General features: G+C 57.0%; 2 protein-coding genes across 2 annotated transcripts; one reads left to right on the forward strand and one right to left on the reverse strand.

Moving 5' to 3' along the window:
- The first annotated feature begins 3,235 nt into the window (after positions 1–3,235).
- YBX2 (Y-box binding protein 2) lies at positions 3,236–9,217 on the forward strand. Its single transcript, XM_065909784.1, has 9 exons — positions 3,236–3,512; positions 4,160–4,223; positions 5,627–5,660; positions 6,478–6,567; positions 7,137–7,421; positions 7,590–7,693; positions 7,957–8,134; positions 8,554–8,638; positions 8,737–9,217. The coding sequence occupies exons 1-8, from the start codon at positions 3,236–3,238 to the stop codon at positions 8,602–8,604; spliced, it is 1,083 nt and encodes a 360-aa protein (XP_065765856.1). The 3' UTR covers positions 8,605–8,638; positions 8,737–9,217.
- Positions 9,218–9,573: 356 nt separating this feature from the next.
- SLC2A4 (solute carrier family 2 member 4) lies at positions 9,574–15,379 on the reverse strand. Its single transcript, XM_065909783.1, has 11 exons — positions 15,109–15,379; positions 13,721–13,837; positions 13,446–13,618; positions 13,231–13,355; positions 12,992–13,107; positions 12,734–12,896; positions 12,460–12,647; positions 12,171–12,275; positions 11,941–12,042; positions 11,243–11,446; positions 9,574–10,694 (listed from the first exon to the last, which is right to left on the reverse strand). The coding sequence occupies exons 1-11, from the start codon at positions 15,139–15,141 to the stop codon at positions 10,491–10,493; spliced, it is 1,530 nt and encodes a 509-aa protein (XP_065765855.1). The 5' UTR covers positions 15,142–15,379; the 3' UTR covers positions 9,574–10,490.
- Positions 15,380–17,816: the final 2,437 nt, after the last annotated feature.

The following is a 17,816-nucleotide window of genomic DNA, read 5'->3' on the forward strand; positions in this document are numbered from 1 at the left end:
AGACACAGGGTTTAAGAACCATTAGTAGCAGAGTCATCAAAATCAGGAGAAAGGATAAAATGTCCTACAGAAGGCAGGGAGCAGAAGACAGTCCAGGAAAGATTGAGGCTGGTGGAGAACAAGGCACTGGAGGACAGGTATGAAGGCATGGAGGAAGGTTAGGTTGTGGAAGCTTTGGCAGGAACACTTCTGTGGTTGGAGTTGAAAGAGAACCCCAAACCAGGTCCGGAATGTCACAGGAAGAGGTTGTGGACCATTGCCAAAGCCATCTCAGTGGAGTGCTGGGGACAGAAACCAGGTTTGGGTTGGTTGGGTATGAAAGAAGGATGGGGAAGTAGAGACAGTAAAGACTTGTTTTTTCAGGAAGTTTGCTGTTAAGTTGATGGAGAGATGCAGAGCAAGAGTTGAGCAGGCAGGGGTTTTTATTTATTTATTAACAGTGAACAAAATCGGCCAGATTGCAGGTGGGCAGGAAATGACAGAAAGAGAGGGACAGAAAGAGGAGGAAACCTGGAGCCCTTGTTATCTACAGCAGTTAAAAATAATGAAAAAACAGGAAAACTACATGCACAAACCCTTCAACTGAACAGGGGTAGTAATTTGCAAATCTCTGTGGCACCTGCTACTTCTTATCCAAGGGGAAGGAGAGTTTATAACTGCTGCATGTCTAAGTATTGTTTCATGCCTCGTCTGCCGAAAGTCTTTTTCCTGTAGCACCATCCCACCCTTGGTCTCCTGACATTTTCAATTTTACTACCAACAGGGCTCATCCTTCCTGTGAGCTTCCTCTCTCCCACCCTCTAACCTTCCAGTCCACACCTGAGCTCCCTCTGTACCTTCCCTGCGTTTCTGTGGTTTTTCTTCTGTTGCCTGGGTCTCACTGTGAGTTACCTTGCTTGCCTCCCCCAGGGTTGGTCTCCTGCTTCTCCTATTCCTGGAGCTTGGGGGTTTGCATTCTAAGTTGCTTCAGTCTTTGACACTGAAGTGGACAATAGTCCGCCAGGCTCCTCTGTCCATGGAATTCTCTAGACAAGAATACTGGAAGGGGTTGACATTCCCTTCTTCAAGAGATCTTCCCAACTCAGGTACTGAACCCGCATCTCTTACCTCTCTTGCATTGGCAGGCAGTTTCTTTACCACTACCACCACCAGGGAAGCCAGGGAGGACACAGGTAAGTCGGTCCTTAATAGTCTAAAAGAGGGTGGTCATTTCTGTATCCTTTACATCCTGGACTTGATTTAGTTGTTTTCGCATTTTGTCTGTTTTTCGGGACCCGACGCCCTGACAAACAGAATCTTCAATTACGAAAGGGCTGGAGCGGCGGGGCGGGCTGGGTAGCAGTCGGAAGGACAGAGAGGAAGCCAGGGCAGGCCGCCTCCCGAAGCGGCAGGCAGAGGGCGCGCCGGTACCGGGATTGGAAGCAGCCGCAGCAGGAAAGGGGACGCCTGCCTGGCGGGGGCGGGGTGGGGTGGTACTCCGGGACTGGGGAAGCGCACGTGGGGCCGGGCAGCGCGTGGCTGCACGTGTGGTGCCCCGGGGCTTGTTGTCCCGGCTAAAAATACGCGTCCTGCTGGGGTCGGGAGACTGCCCTCGGCGGGAGAGACTTCTGGAGACACAGCTTTCTGGGTGGGAGATTGTGGCTTTGAAGCCTGACGCCAGGGCTCCCAAGAAACCCGGGGCAAGCCTCGCACCGGGCCTCAGTTTTCTCATCTGTGGAATGAAAGTGAAAGTCTCTCAGTCGTGTCCGACTCTTTGTGACCCCCATGGACTATACAGCCCAAGGAATTCTCCAGGCCAGAATACCGGAGTGGGTAGGGTAGCCTTTCCCTTCTCCAGGGGATGGATCTTCCCGACCCAGGAATAGAACCGGAGTCTCCTGCATTACAGGCGGATTCTTTACCAACTGAGCTATGAGGGAAGCCTTATCTGTGGAATGGGGACTATTTATCTGCTCAAGAGATAGGGAGTGCCTATGTTGTGCCAGACTGTTCCAGGCGTCAGACATAACTACACAGTTCTTGCCATGGAGTTCACTGTCTAGAGTTTCGGAGGGGGCAGGAATAATGTAAATAAGCAATTTCTATTTCCAAAACTGCCATGAGAAAAGTAAAGGATGAAGTGATAGTGAGGAGTGATATATAAGATGGTACTTGAAGAAGTCACCTATAGAGACATAGTGTCACTATGTCACTTCGGCTTGAGTGAAGAGCCTGGCTAGTTGGATAAAAGAAAGGTGAAGGGAGCTGCCAGGGAGAGGGCAGGGAGCTGGAGAGCGAGGCCCAGCTGGAGACCAAAGCACCCAGTACTGTGGATCCTGAAACTGATCTCCGGTGAAAAGGTCAGCGATGGTTTGTGAGGAGTCTGGGCCTGCCCGGAAAGGGTTCAACAGCAAGGGAAAAACACCTTGATTAGGGTGTTGATTGCATAGATGAACGCGTTTATCAAAACTCAGCGAAGAATTGTGCATTTTGCTGTATGTAAATCGTACGTCAAAAACGACCCAAAAAGTGTGAGAGTGCTCGGCTTGAGAGAGCAACCGTGACCTGGGAAAGTCTGGTTGGTCCCGCGGGCTGATCCCGCAGACCAGGGTACAGGGCATCCTCTAGGGAGACGGTCGGGCAGGCTGGGAGAAAGCAACCACACCCGGTGGTGTGCGGGCAAAGGTGGTCTCTAGAGCCGTGCAGCCCACAGCCAGGACCAAGGTTACGGGCTCAAGCCCCCGCCCGGGTTGTCAGGGGCAACCTTGGAGCTGCGCCCTCGCCCCGCCCTTCGCGTAGAGGCCAGGTGGCGGTTGGGGCGCGACCAGCCCGTTTGATTTCCCGCGGCCGGTGGAAAGGGGCGGAGGGGGGAGGGGAAAGCGGCCGTCGGCCAATGGGTTGGGTTGGGACAGTCACGTGGTGGCCTCGGGGCGGGGCCCAGGTGTACTTACTAGGCTGCGGGCGGGGGCCGCAGCCTCCGCGCGAAGTTCGGGAGGCGGGGCTGGCGTGCGGGCCCTGGGGTTGCTCCGCTAGGATTGGCCTGTGGCCGGGAGGCGGGGTCTGCACGCGCCGCGGCTGCGGGCTACGATTGGCCTCGGTTCAGGGCCGGCTGCCGGCGTGCAGGCTAGGCTCGGGGCGCGAGGACAGAGCGGGGCGGTGGGTTCGCGAGCCAGGGGGAGGGGCCGGGGCGGTGGCGGCGGCGGCGGCGGAGGTGGTGGTGGTGGTGGCGGCGGGGGCCGGTACTGGACCCGGCGGGATGAGCGAGGCGGAGGCGGCAGTGGTGGCGACAGCGGCCCCCGCGGCGACGGTGCCCGCGACGGCGGCAGGGGTGGTAGCGGTGGTGGTCCCGGTGCCCGCAGGGGAGCCACAGAAAGCAGGCGGCGGGGCGGGCAGCGGCGGGGTCGGAACGGCCTCGGGCCCAGCTGCTGGGACCCCCTCGGCGCCAGGCCCCCGCACCCCTGGCAACCTGGCGACGGCGGCCTCGGGAACCCCCGCGCCCCCGGCCCGGAGTCAGGCGGACAAGCCGGTGCTGGGTGAGGGGCGGGGCGCGTGCCACGGCGGCTCTAAGGGGGAGGCGGGGGGTCGACGGGCTGGGGGAGGGGCATCGTGGAGCCCGGCGGGGTCCGGAAAGCCGAAGGCCGGTATGGCTCGAGGCTCAAAGGACCAGCGGACCTTAGTGAGTTTCCCTAGTGGGAAATTCTGCAGTGTCTTCCTGGGTGAGAGGGAGTGGCTGGCCGGTCCAGCTAGGGTCTGGCCACGCCCCCGGGGTGGGAGACTTGATCTTGTTGCTTTTGGCTAGTATTAGGTAAATATCTGAGCCCGGAAAGCAAGTGCACTAGTGACCCTTAAAATAGGGCTAGAGAGACCCCAGTTATGGCCTGAGGGCGGAACTTCGTGGACCAGGTAAGTACCCGCTTCTAGGTTAAGGGCCTAGATTTGTAGGATGTGAGGAACATGCCTTAGAATCGGAAGAGGTTTGAAACCCTGAGCCCCGCTCTATGGCCGGTTGCATTTGGTGGAATTGGGTAAGAATGCCTTGGAGCTACTGGGTAAAACCTGGTTCGCATGAAGTTTAGCTTAATAGATAATAGGTTGGTTAGATTTTGGAGTGTCCCAAAACTGAGTCCAACTCCATCTCTTCCCCCTATCTTACTGCCCCCACTGCATCTCTGCCTGGCAGCAATCCAAGTCCTGGGCACTGTCAAATGGTTCAACGTGCGGAATGGTTACGGATTCATCAACAGGTATCTGAGGAACCCAGGGAGGGGATGGAATGGGTGTCTTCCAAACTGATCTATGGGACTGGACACCTTCCCAGCCTCATCTCTACCCCTGCCAAGGCACATGGTTGCAATGTCCAGCTGATGCTGATTGAAAGCCTTTAACCACAGCACAGATGTGGGCATGACGAAGCCTTCTCCACATCTTCAAGGGCAGCAGAGGGTTAATGATCTAGGAAGTTGGCAAATCTGGCTCTGATCCTCGCAGCTGGTCTGTGTCACCTTCTGGTTTAGTTTGCCGCCGCCTTTGGGGCAGAATGTACCTGCAGAATGTGCCTCCGGCCGGAATCCTCACTCATTTCCTGTTTCGGGCAGCACACATAGCACTCTCATAACTCATCCCCCTTAGAGAGCTGTTAGCTCATTGAATCCCCCACCTGACGGGACTGAGTCTGGTGGGGGTTGGGGAAAGAAGGCACCAGTCCAGCCTGAAGCTGCTGCTTTCCTTGTGCAGCACCCCTGCACCCCCCAAACTGGGAGGGGCCATAGTGTCAGATTCTGAGCCGAGTCAGGTCTCCCCCAGTGGGCCCTTCCCCAGTCCAGGCACCCTGCCCGGCCCAGCCCTCCTGGGAGGCCTCAGTTCCCTCTTAGCAGGCTGACCTTTGTGCAGATCCAAGTGCTTTAAAGCCAGAACACTTGTTCTAGGGAAGGGTCCTTCTCTAATTCTGGAAACTGAGGACTCCTGGAAGGTTCTGAGGGAAGACCTCTTCACACCCACCCCCCACTGGGGTGCTAGGGTAAACTAGGGTGATGGGCAAAGTAGTGACAGAATGATCTAATATCTTCTTTCTCACCCTTGATCTCTTGGTGTGCTGAGAGGGGGCCTGACGGGGGTTCACCTCCAGGCTGAGAATAAAGTTTTGTGGGCTGTTTGGAGCCAGTTTCTGACACATTTTCCCCTCCTCAAAGGTGTTCTGCACCTCTGCTCCTGTTCCTACTCACTCCCTCCTTGACTGCAGAAGGAAGGAGACTGAGAGGAATTCTCCACCCATGATGTGGGGTGGGGAGCAGGGGTTGTTGGCTGGGAGAGTGACACCCAGCACTACCAGGTTCTAAGGTGCCCCGAGGGTGGAGAGCTCCACAGGTAAAGGCTGAACCAGCTCCTTCAAGGTGCCTTTGCCAACCCTGCAGCCCTTTCCTCATGAAGCCCAAGTTTTTCATGGAGGTTTTAGGGATCTTCTCTTCATACCCGCTTCAGGGGGCCCTATTGGCTCTTGTCTCACTCTCTGGGTCCTGTTTAACCCCAAGCAGCAATGGAAGGTGGAGAGGATGGGGCCACAGGTTTTAGGAATGGGCAGCTAGGGAGGCCTCAACAGAGGTGAGTGCCTTACCAAAATCATCACCTAACACCCCATCCTGTCCTGCAGGAATGACACCAAGGAGGATGTCTTTGTTCACCAGGTAAGAGCTGAGATGGCTTTCTGAGGGGAGGAACCCGCCATCCCTGATGGTCTTTGCCACTGTCCTCTTAGCACAAGTCCTGGCTCTCCAGCTTTCACCTCCCACCAGGAAATAGTTCCCTATCCATCCCACAGGTGCTGTATTAACTGCATTGGCCCCACTTGTGCTGGGTTGTCCCTGTAAGAAACGTGCCTGTTGCCCTCTGGGCACGGGACCTGTGAACATCCCAGGAGCGAATCACAGGCCCTGTCCGAGGGAAAGGACACAGGCTAGCGCTACTTGGGCACAGTGGTTCTCAAAGTGTGGCCCCCGCACCAGCAGCATCTCCTGACATCTGGATTCTCAGGCCCACCCCAGACCTAGCCAATCAGTCAGGCTTGGGGAGGGGCCAGCTGCCTGTTTTAACTAGCTCTCCAGGTGATAGTGATGCACGCACAGTTTGAGAACCACTGCTTTGGTGGAAAGCATGCTCAGTGGGACTGAGGTAAGAAACACAGTATTTGTTACCCACTTTGCAACTTAAGACTGTTGGCCTTTTGTTTGGCTTTTGAGTTCATGTTTCTTGCTTCCCTTCTGGAAATCCCTGAGGGGTCAGGGGAGGAGGGAGTGAGTCCTGGGGACCGTGGTAACTACACAGTTGTTCAGAGGCCCCTAGTTTGTGGCTTTTCCCCTGATGAACTTTGCCTTCTCCTTGCTTTACCCTCCAGCCCCAGCTCACAAGTAAAATTTTGAAAAGAATGGAAGTGGGTGGTGGGCCCCACAGGGGTTCGAGAGATCCCAGACATTCTCACCTTTCTCCTGGCCTTTCCTTAACCAGACAGCTATTAAGAGAAACAACCCCAGGAAGTTTCTGCGCAGCGTTGGGGATGGGGAGACCGTGGAGTTCGATGTCGTGGAAGGAGAGAAGGTTCGGGAGCTGCGGTTGGAGAGCCTGCCAAACCAGGGGAGGGTGGCCTGGAGGTCGCCCCCAGGCTCTGCCCGGGCAGCACAGGCCATGGGGCTGGGACCGTGTTCTCGAGCAGAACTTGTCCTTAAGGCTCTGGCTGCTTCAAGGGGTGTCCAAAAGAAGGTGTCCCTGTCACAGTCAGGGTGCTCTCTGTAGTTCAACAGGCCCACATCTGTTCTCCATGGGGCACCTGTGCCCATGTTCTCCTCTCAGAATCAGCCCTCCAGGAGATGCTCCCCTGCTGCCAGCCCTCTTTCTCCATCCCCACCACACCTCCAGGCTAAGTCTCATGAGGGTCCAGTGGCAGTTATTTCAAAAGGACCAGTTGCAGATGCGGCCCCTTCCAGAAGGGTCCCAACACCATTGGCCCCTGCTCCTCTGGGGAGTATGGAAAGAACCAGAAGTTACAGGAGTTGGAGAGGGGGCAGTTATCTGGAAGGATGGAAGACAGTGATTCAAGCCAGACTGGGAGGGTTGTGCATCTGTCATGGGAGCTGGTTCTCACCAGTTCCTCCCCACCTCCTCCCCAGGGCGCAGAAGCTGCTAACGTAACTGGGCCTGGGGGGGTGCCAGTGAAGGGCAGCCGCTATGCCCCCAACCGACGCAGGTTCCGCCGATTCATCCCCCGGCCCCGCCCAGCTGCCCCGCCACCCATGGTGGCAGAGGCTCCATCGGGTGGAACAGAGCCAGGCAGCGAAGGGGAGCGTGCTGAAGACTCCGGGCAGCGGCCCAGACGACGGCGCCCACCACCCTTCTTCTACCGACGGCGCTTCGTGCGAGGCCCTCGGCCCCCCAACCAGCAGCAGCCTATAGAGGTGAGGGGGACTGGGAACATGGGAACCAGCTGCCCACATCCTGGAAAAGGAGCAGAGTTAATGAGGCTGGAGCCCAGAGGAAGCAGGGTGGGAGGTGGGCTGGGAAGAGCTGTGGACACCAAAGCAGCTAGTGCCACCTGGCTCCCCCCGGCCTTTGCGTGTCCCCAGGGCACAGACGGGGTAGAACCCAAAGAGACAGCCCCATTGGAGGGAGACCAGCAGCAGGGGGATGAGCGGATACCCCCACCCAGATTCCGGCCCAGGTACCGAAGGTAAGACTCCCTTTCTTGGCCCTGGCTTCCCCTTCACCAGCCAGTGTGGGGACCCGAGGATGGGAAGGGGAGGGGCCTGAAGCCAGAGGTCAGGAGGGCTGGGCCACTGAGCCATTACTGCCCAGGTGCCCAGAGTTAGCAGGCACCCCTGGGATGGGATGGGAAGGCAGGCTAGTCTGCCCCTGCTGGGGGGGGTCCTAGGAGGGAGGGACGGGGTCTGCACTGGGCTCCTGTCCCTTCAGGGTCCTCGCTTCTCGCCCCAGGCCTTTCCGCCCCAGGCCACCCCAGCAGCCCACCACAGAAGGTGGGGATGGTGAGACCAAGCCCAGCCAAGGCCCCACTGACGGCTCCCGACCTGAGCCCCAGCGCCCACGAAACCGTCCCTACTTCCAGCGGAGACGGCAGCAGCCCCCGGGACCCAGGCAGTCCACAGCCCCAGAGGTGAGGACCTGGGACTGTCCGTGTCAGGGGCCAGAGAAGGAAAGAAAAGCCTGGAGCCAACTTCCCCCTGTCCCTTCTTCCCCCACTCCTGACTTCCTTTCCCTTTCCTTCCTACTCTGTTTGTCCCCCCTTCTCCTGCCCCCACTAACCCTGACTTCAAGGCAGCCTGACACCCAAGAGCCAGAACTGCCAGGTCCATCCCTGGCAGCCACCCGCCAACCCATCCACCAGGAAAGCCCAGCAGAGGCGTTGGAGCCCACATCACACCCTGCAGACTCCCTCTCGGCTCTGCTGGAGCCCCCACACCAGCCTGTGGATGGGAATTGAGGGAGGAACGGGAACAGAAAAGGTGCAAGAGATTGAAACTGGGGGCCCTGAAGAACAAGAGGGTCTCAGCCAACCACCCTTGTTCTCTCTAGACCTCAGCCCCCATCAACAGTGGGGACCCCCCAACCACCATACTGGAGTGATTCCAACTCAAAGGACACCCAGAGCCACCATCTGGTGAGTGGCAGGCCCAGGGCTGGGTACCAAGAGGCGGGGGTGGGGTTGGGTGGTGACAAGTTGCTGGTGTGATTTTTTTCCATCTCTCCTCCTCTCAGGTATCTGCCAGTTTTTCCAACTGACCTGTATCCTACCCAGCACCTCCCTCCCCTCTTTCCCATAATTCATGACATCAAAACACCGGCTTTTCCCCCCATTCCTTGAGACTCAGGAGGGTCAAAGCAACAGCCTTTTGCTTTTTTTTTTTTCCTCTCTCCCTTACCAAGGGTTGAAGGAAGGGATCCATCCTTATTGTTCAGAGGCATCAACTCCCTCCCCTAAATCAGGCTGAGAAGGAACCAGCCAGCTCTTCCCTCCTCCTGGTTGTTTTTCTTTCCCACCCCAGTTTATTTTTTGTTTCCCTGCTTCCCCTACCTCTGAAGCCATTTTATGAACTGTCATGTGCCACCTGAGCCTCCAGTAAAAACAAAAACGGGCTTTCCTGTTGTCTTGGTCTCTGCCTCTTTTCTGTTCGGAGCCTTGTTGGTAATGCACTGTTGAGGGTGGCAGGAGAGAGAGGGGTTGGTGGGGAGGGCCTGCTCTCGGATCCTTGTTCCCATGGATCTAGCTTTTGCAGCTCTGCAGAAGTGCCTTCATCCCTGGGACACTGACTTTTCCCATCTGTGAAATGGGACTATTGCCTCCCTGGTCGAATGAGTGATTCCTGAACTGCCAAGAGCAGGGTCTGGCAGCTGCAGCGTCAGCTTACTGAGGCTTTACTACTGTTAACAAAGGCAATGATTCCAGCTCTTAAGTGGAGGCATGAGTGACAGCGTCCAGTCCAGAGGATTCTGTGGCCTGGAACTGAGGCAGGATGGAGAAGAGGCGGGGGTGGGGAGGCTGTGGTCCGGGTCTCAGCCCGTCTTGGAGTGCCTCCACACGACAGGATGCACATCTCATACATTAACTTTATATACGGATCTCTATATATACATTTAGTACAACAGACCTTCAGTTTCTTCTCCCTGCCCCTGCTTTTTCAAACATATACAAAAATATCTGAAGGCTCCTCCCAGCCCAGTGTTCACAGGCAGCCTTTCAAATCCTTCTTGCCCTTAGTTGGTCAAAAGCCTGTGGGATAATACCCTCCCAGGATGGGAGAGGAGGGGAGAGCTGGGGCCCCCACCTGGCAGCCTTGGGAACAGCGGGGGTGGAGCCCAGAACCCTGAGTCTAGAGGGGAGCCCACTGTCCCTTCCTCTCGCCATGGATGGACGTGTGTTCCCTCTCGCCCTGGAAGGCTGAGCAAGAGGACTGAGCCTGCCATATGACAAGTGAGATTAGATCTTGGGAAGGGGGGTGTGTCCTTTGCCCTGGAGGGGACAGACAGACCCCCTCCCCTTTCACCCAGAGTCTGTGGCAAGAATTCCGAGGAAGTGCCAGAGAGGGAGGAGTCCAAGGTGGCAGGAACTGGATCTCTCTTCTGTCCTGCTCTCGGCTTTGGTTCACCCCCACCCGAAAGTCAGTCCTAGAGTCTCTCCTCCCTGTAAACCCCCGTCACTAGCCAGGGCACAAGTATTCTGGAGCTGAGGCGGGGTGGGGATGGCTACTGAAGAAGGAGGGGATGGAGGGGAGACTGACCCACCCCACAGCCACTGCCTAACCACAACACAAATAATCGAAGAGGTCACACGAGGGGAATGAGGGGGTGCTCAGACCACCCTTCCCTCCAGCTTCCCAATCCCACCAGGCTGCAGGGGTTTTCTCCACCCTGGAAGTAATGGGGGAGAGAGGGTTAAAGTGCTGCAGAGGAAAGGAGGGGGGGGGTCTCTGGGCAAGTGGAGAGAACTGGCTCTCCCACCCCTGTGTGGCCCCTCAGTCATTCTCATCTGGCCCTAAGTACTCCAGTTCTGTGCTGGGTTTCACTTCCTGCTCCAGAAGAGAAGGTGTCCGGCGGAAGACGGCTGAGATCTGGTCAAACGTCCTGCCACGGGTTTCAGGCACTTTTAAGAAGGTGAAGATGAAGAAGCCAAGCAGGAGGACCGCGAATAGAAGAAAGACGTAGGGACCCATAGCATCCTGGGACAAGTGGAGAAAGAGGTGTTGACAGAGGGGAGGGAACGGGTGGCTTTGGGCAAGCCAGGACTAAAGGACTGGCTTGGGGCCAAAGGTCCTCACAGGGAACTGGGACACTGCACGAAGCAGGTTGCTCCTTAGTGGGCAATGGAAATTACCAGGAGAATTTAGTGAAAAGAGAATTCTCTGAACCCCATCTCTCCTGGTTTTTCCCTCTCTTACCATCCTGAGTTACTGCACTCAGTGGATTCCTGGCCATTTGCACTATTAATATGAAGTTTGTAATTTTATTCCTAAGTAAGTTATGCCACTAGTTGGCTTTGAAGACAGCTCTGTTATTTTCCATCTAGCTCAGTTCCCTTCTTTGCTTTGATTCTGGTGGAGCAGGTGGTCTTCAGGACCCATGTGGCCCACTAAAGTGATCCCCCTACCAGCAATCTATGGGTGAGGCAGGGTGGGGGGGATGTTGAGTGGAAAGCATCTGGGCTAGTGATGCGTTGCCCTCCTCTGGCTGACGGTGTGGGAGATGGGGGCAGGGGCAGGGGACCTACCGCCACATACTGGAAACCCATGCCGATGATGAAGTTCGACGTCCAGTTGGAGAACCCAGCCACTGCCATGGCCGCTGGGCGGGGTCCCTGGCTGAAGAGCTCAGCCACGATGAACCAGGGGATGGGGCCAGGGCCAATCTCAAAGAAGGCCACGAAGCCAAAGATGGCCACAATGGAGACATAGCTCATGGCTGGAACCCGCTCCTGGGGGCCGGGCAGGGAGGGTGAACTCAGGTCAGGTCTTTCAGGATCTTCCTTTGCCCTCCACCCAGGAAACTGGCATCGACCCCTACCAGCCATTCACAGGCAGGGGACCTGCCACCTAGGTTGCAACAAGCCTTCAAGCATTTGACATTCAGCTGGCTGCCCTGTGCTGATTCAGGGCAGAGGGAACATATGGTCTCTCAGCTCTTATGTCGATTCCCCCATGATTCTAGAGCTGGGTTCTTAGGAATTACTGTCCCTGAGGTTTGACAGGGGCTCTCCCCACTGGCTGCCAGGCTAATGCTACAGTGTCCTTCTAGAGCAGGAGGAAGTGCATGCAGCCTGGGTCCCCCGGGGGCATGGTCTTGGCACACGGCCTGGGCCCAGCGTCAAAGGCGTGTATGTTGAGGAATGACCCTGGCTGTCCACAGAGCCCCTTGGGGCAGTTCCCTGGGGTTTGGAGGCTGGTCCCCCTCCCTCTCCTCAGGCCTCACCAGCAGAAGCAGAGCCACAGTCATCAAGATGGCGCAGCCACACATGCCTGCCAGGCCCAGGAGATGGAGGGTCCGGCGCCCAGCCCGTTCCACCAAGAACACCTGCAGAGAGAGTCAGGGCTTGCCAGGGGCCTTCAGGGCTTGGGACGTGGGTGGGGTCAGCCAAAGGTTGGACCTTTGGGACACCCAGGTATGTAATGGTGGGGACCCTTCCAGAGGCCAGCAGTTACCGAGACCAAGGTGAAGACTGTGTTGACCACGCCGGCTCCGATGGTGGCATAGGCTGGTTTCTCTACCCCCGCTGACTCAAAGATGCTGGTTGAATAATAGAAAACCTAGAGGTGGGCCAGAAGAAAAGGTGATGACAAGGATGTTCCTCCCTCCCTTGAAGCCACACCAAGCTGGACTAACCCTGAATTTTAACAAAGCGGGGGCTTGCTCCCTTCATTCCTCTGGGGCTGTACCATAACCCTGCCCCTCCTGGAGATGGCTGCATCCACACTGCACTGATGCCCGTACCGCATTGATGCCTGACAGCTGCTGGCTCAGCTGCAGCACAATGGCGATGACGAGGGGCTGCCGGTGGGTGTGGCTGCCCAGAAGCTGGAGCAACGACAAGGGCCGCTCACGCTCCAACTTCCGCTTCTCCTCCTTCAGCTCAGCCAACACCTCAGACACGTCGGCCCAGCCCGTCAGGCGCTTCAGACCTGGAGGTGAGGGGGGTTAGGCCTGAGAGGGCAGGCAGAGGGCCTGGGAGAGGCACAAGTGCCTGCAGGATGGTGCGGGAGCTCACTCTTTCTGGCGGGCCCCTCCAGGTTCCGGATGATGTAGAGGTAGCGGGGGCTTTCTGGGCAGAGGGGCAGCAAGACCAGCTGCAGGAGGGCAGGCAGCACAGTGATGCCCAGGAGGAGTGGCCATAAGGTGGCCGTGCCCAGCATGGACTCCAAGCCTAGCACCTGTGGAAGAAAGCAGGAAAGAAGGACAGGATGTTCAGCCTGTACCCAGAGCCCCAACCCCCTGCCCAGCCTCCCAGGAGGCGAGGCCCAGTCACCTGGGCGATTAGGATGCCAGTGACGATGGCCAGTTGATTGAGGGTCCCCAGGGCGCCCCGCAGGTGAGTAGGGGCGATCTCCCCCACGTACATGGGCACCAGCCCCGAAGTCAGCCCTGAGCAGAGGGAAGAAGAGAGCTTCTCAGGGCAGCTGCCCACCCACCCCCATCACCATCCCCAAGGCCAGCGTTAGTGAAGGAGAGCAAGGCCCTGGGCAGGGCCACAGTGCCTGTGGGTACCTGAGTAGGCACCAATGAAGAATCGTCCAAGAATGAGCATCTCGTAGGAGGCAGCTGCCTTGGCCAGGCCCATGAGGGTGCCCCCCAGCACTGCCAGGGCGTTGTTGAACAGCATGGCCCTCTTCCTGGCAGACAGAGAGGGGGGCTGTGAGAGTCCAGGAACCCGTGTTCTGGCTCCCTTCCTGTCCCTCCACCCTCACTCTCCAGCCCCATACCTTCCCAGCCACTGAGAGATGATGCCAATCAGGAAGGATGAGATCATGCCACCCACAGAGAAGATGGCCACGGAGAGAGCCCAGAGGGTGGTGAGGGTGCCTGGTGGGATGGAGCCGGGTCCCTCAGGCCCCTGCCTCCCCAGCCAGGTCTCATTGTAGCTCTGTTCAATCACCTGGGGGCACAGCAAAGGAGTGATTAGCTGCTAGACTCTTCCCTCTCTGCTCACCCCCCTACCTTGTCTGGGCACCCCACTCTGCCAATTGTAGCCCCTCACCTTCTGGGGGGCATTGATGACCCCAATGTTGTAGCCAAACTGCAGGGATCCAAGAACAGCGGAGAATACGGCAAGGACCAAGGTCCCAGTGACTCGCTGCCGAGGGGGCTCCCCATCCTGGGCAGGCAGAAGCAGAAAGGAGGCATGTCACATGGAACTGTGGCATCTTTCCTTCCTTCAGGGGCCCAGGCCCAGTAGGAGCCTAAAGATGCTGGGTTTCATCCAACATGTGGGATGAGGGAAAGTGGACCATATTAGGAATCAGTCGAAGACCTCAGTGTAAACAAGAGCAAGAAGAACCCAAGAGTACCAGGGCATGGAGGAGAAACTGATGTTTGAGTCCAGCAAGCAGAGAAACGTTTGAGAACCCGGATCTCACAATTCCTCTCTGACCTTGGGACAGGCTTGGCATTAAAAGACCCCTGTTCAGATTTGTGTGACCTTAGGTAAGTCACTTCCTCACTTTGAACTGAAGAGATAGGAGTGATGTTGCTTGTCAAGTGAAAGTGTGAAAATCAAAACTGAATGTTGAGTGTCCCCAACAGTGCTGCTTTTATAAAGTAACAAGTGTGTTAGCATCATCAGTCTCTGTCCTCTTCTCTTCCATCTATGGGTTCTCTCCGCGGGCTCCTGGAAGCCCCCAATAGGCTCAAGAAGGATAATTCCAAAAAGGACATCGCGGTCATTCCTCCTGGCTTATGGCCTTCTCTGTCTCCGCCCCGGCCTCCCTTCCCCCTCCAAGCTGCGACAAAGGGCAGGGGGCCATGCTGGCTTTTGCCTGAGCGAGCCTTGCGCAGGGGATGGGGGCGGGAAGGTGGTGTGAGGGGCGGTAGCCTTGGTGGCTGACCGCTGGCGGCACAGACTGTCTCCAAAAGGAAACCTGAGCTGGGGGAGGGAGGGCTGACACTCCCCTCTACCCCTCCACCAACCGTAGGGCCGAGGGAAAGTTCAGCGTCCTGGAGGACGGCCAAGAGTGGGGGTGGGGGTGGACCTACGGAGCACCCCCGATCTTCGAAAAACTGCGGGTGGGCGAGCCGGGACAGACGGACAGCTCCTGGAGGGCAAGACTCGCCTGAATCTGCTTTCTTGAGGGCAGGAAGTCCTCGATCCCGGCGCAAAGCGCCGCGAACTAGAGAAGAGGGCGAACCCAGGACGCGCAGAATCCAGCTGTGGTTCTTGCCCACAATGATCCCCCAGACTCATTCTGCCTCTTGGAGTGACTGGAATCTGACAGTCACGAGTTGTCCTGCTCGGGTATAAATAGCCAGTCCCCCACCCCACCCCCTGCGCCTGCGCAAGGACCGCCCCCTAGCTGACCCCAACCGCGACCCCAGCCCGAGAAAAGCGGGACCCTTGTCCCCGTCCCGCCCCCTCATGCTAAATCCTACTTCAGAGCCGATCTGTTGGAAGCCCGACGGCATCTTGTCTTAGAAACTGGAGACGCAGGAGCTGCAGTAGACGAGAGGAAGGCGACTGGGGGGTCTGTGACCCCAACCTGGTGGGCGGAGGACGCGAGAGTGATGGGGGTCCCGGAGTGTTGTGAGGAGGGCGAGTCTGGCGGGACCCACAGCTACAAGCCCAGGAGCCAGACAGCAGCTCCCGGGCATCTGGCGAAGCTTGGCTGGGGGGAAAAGACCCGAAGAGCAGCCCCCGCAGCCCCTAGGGCCACGCCTTTCACGGCACCCATTGGCCAAGAGCCCGCACACCCCAGCAGGCCACGCCCCTCCCTGAGCCTGGGGCTGAGAGTTTGGCACCGGCTGCGGGGTAAGCCAGCGAGGCCACGCCCCTCAGCGTGCCCGGGAGACACGCCCCTCGGGTTTCCGCCAGCCTGCCGCCGGGAAGTTTTGAGAACAGGGTCCTGGGAAACCTGGAGGCCCTGTTCCCCTTCATGTGAAGTCTCCGCCCACTGGCCGAGGTTCGGAGCTAAAGAAGCGACTTCCACGGGATGGGAGGGGACAGGCCAGGTACACTTGCCCAGGAGAGAACTAGGACGGCCGGAGACTGAGCGCTAGCCGGCGCGCGGGGTGGGTGCAGAGCAATGGCCTGGAGTAACCCACAGCGGTTATTTTTAGCTCCCACGTTGGGAGACGCCAAATGTCAGGTCCCGGGTGTCCCAGCCTGTCCTGGGCGGGGGAGGACAGGGAGATGGAGCCTTAAAGGATCCGCGACAGGCTTCCCACGCGGAGATGACCCGGGGCACAGGAAATTCCGTTCCTAGCGGCTCAGGTGTCTGTCCTCGGGGGTCGTCTTTCCATGCATCCGCGCTCGGAGCACTGCCTCTCTGGCCCTTCCCCTACACCCATTCCCCACGTTGGTTCCTGGAGGTGGCCGGAGGGACAGGTGGTCACACCAACCACGTCACCAGCCCTGAGGTGCCTGAGCCGCCAAGAATGTGCTGGCCGCGTGAAAGAGTTGGACATGCTTTCTGGAGGTCGCTCCAGGTTTGAATGCCCAGCGAGGAGGGCGCGACCTAGAGTTGGCAAGTCCCCGGAGCAGCAGCAGAACGCTCTGAGCACAGACAGCACGCGCTGCGAAGAACCGGACTCAGAAGCACGGGACTCTAGTGCCACCTGGAGGGAGAGCGCGGATCCTCAGCGGATCGGGCCGGGGTGGTCTGCGGCCCACTGTCCCCCCCTCATTCCACATCTTTAAGGCTTCCATTACTTCCAGCTCAGGCCTCTCTCTGGAGCTTCAGATCCGAGTTGTTCAGCTGCCGCCTGGGTGGGCAATTCACATGATCAGCATGTTCAAACCTGCTCCTCCGGCTAACTTCCTCATCACAGTGAACGGTCCTGTTAACCAGCTTGTCACTCCTATCAGAAAGAGGAAGTCATGCTTGATTCCTCCTCTCCTGCCTTTATCCAGTTATCAGCATTGGTGTTTTGACCTCCTAAACCCTCATATTAATCTGATTTTTTCCACCTGTACTGTGGCCAGTTTGGTTCAGACAGCCATCACCCTGCCTGGTCTTCCTGCTCCTCTTCCCCTACAGGGAGGAGCAGAGTACAATTCAAAAAGAGTTCAACCTCCTCACTCTCCCCTCAGAAGTCTCTGTTGCTCACTGTCAAGTTCTAACCCACTCTCAGAGTGAACAAAACCTCTTGCCTTTCCTCCTATCTCTGCCTCACATTCTATCCCCTCTCCTCAAGTTTTAGTCAATTCCTAGCTATTTCTTGTATCCAGAACACATCGCACTGTTTCACCCCTTGGTGGCTACTAATCCCTTAGTCTGGAATACCAGAGGACTCCCATTTGTCCTCTGAAAAACTCTTCCCCCCTACCCACCCCCCCACCCTGAGATACCTTACTTGGCTTTGCTCCAGAAGACCATGTGTCCCCAGTATAGTACATTGTCATAATTTCTTCTCTGCACATTAACTCTGAGGACAGACAATCATCTTGCTTACCTCTGTATCCTCGACACTCAGCTCACCCAGGGTGAGCACTCAATATTTATTTGTTGAATGAATGAAATGAGGATCTGCTCCTGATGGTCATGAATATGGATTGGGGAGCAGTCATGAATGGGGGAACCCTTTGGTAAATGGCTCCACATACCTGACCAAGGGGAACTAAAGTAGAAGAACTAAAGTCTGCTAGTTGAGAACAAATTGTTTATGAATAAAAAGGAGCAGAAGTGATTGTTGGAAGCCGAGAAGGAAGGTAATTGGGAAGGTAAAAGGAAAACCAGGGATGCTGGAATGCCATGAAGGGAAGAGGGCAGGGAGAGAGGGAAAGCTGAGAAAGGTGCCAAGAGGAAAGAAGGGAGCTGGAGGGAGGCACAGGTGGGAGGCAGATGATAAGTCAGGGTAGCAGATAGCGTGCAGGCCTTGGGGTCTCTCCTGGTACTCGGGTCAAGGAACTTTCTCAGTCTCATTCAGATGCTTTGTTCTGATGCTTCTAGGAGTTTAAGCCCCAGGGAAAGTAGAATCAAGGAAAGCAAATCAGATCTAGATAAAGAAGATAAAAAGAAGGGAGAAAGTGATGGGGAGTAGAAGAGACAATGGGAATAAGGAGAGTCGGGAGGGAGGGAGAAAAATGGCTGGGAAGGTGGGAGAAAGAGACTAACTGAGAGAGGATGAAAAGGGAAGAAATG

This window comes from Muntiacus reevesi, chromosome 18, assembly GCF_963930625.1.
Source record: "Muntiacus reevesi chromosome 18, mMunRee1.1, whole genome shotgun sequence".
Taxonomy (NCBI): domain Eukaryota; kingdom Metazoa; phylum Chordata; class Mammalia; order Artiodactyla; family Cervidae; genus Muntiacus; species Muntiacus reevesi.

Coding starts and splice junctions, on each gene's coding strand:
- YBX2 (XM_065909784.1), top strand. CDS start 3,236: ATGAGCGAGGCGGAGGCGGCAGTGGTGGCGACAGCGGCCCCCGCGGCG. Junction 3,513..4,159: donor GGCGGACAAGCCGGTGCTGG/GTGAGGGGCGGG, acceptor TCTGCCTGGCAG/CAATCCAAGTCCTGGGCACT. Junction 7,422..7,589: donor ACCAGCAGCAGCCTATAGAG/GTGAGGGGGACT, acceptor GCGTGTCCCCAG/GGCACAGACGGGGTAGAACC.
- SLC2A4 (XM_065909783.1), bottom strand. CDS start 15,141: ATGCCGTCGGGCTTCCAACAGATCGGCTCTGAA. Junction 12,897..12,991: donor CTGGCATCCTAATCGCCCAG/GTGACTGGGCCT, acceptor TTTCTTCCACAG/GTGCTAGGCTTGGAGTCCAT. Junction 10,695..11,242: donor TGGGTTTCCAGTATGTGGCG/GTAGGTCCCCTG, acceptor CACTTGTCCCAG/GATGCTATGGGTCCCTACGT.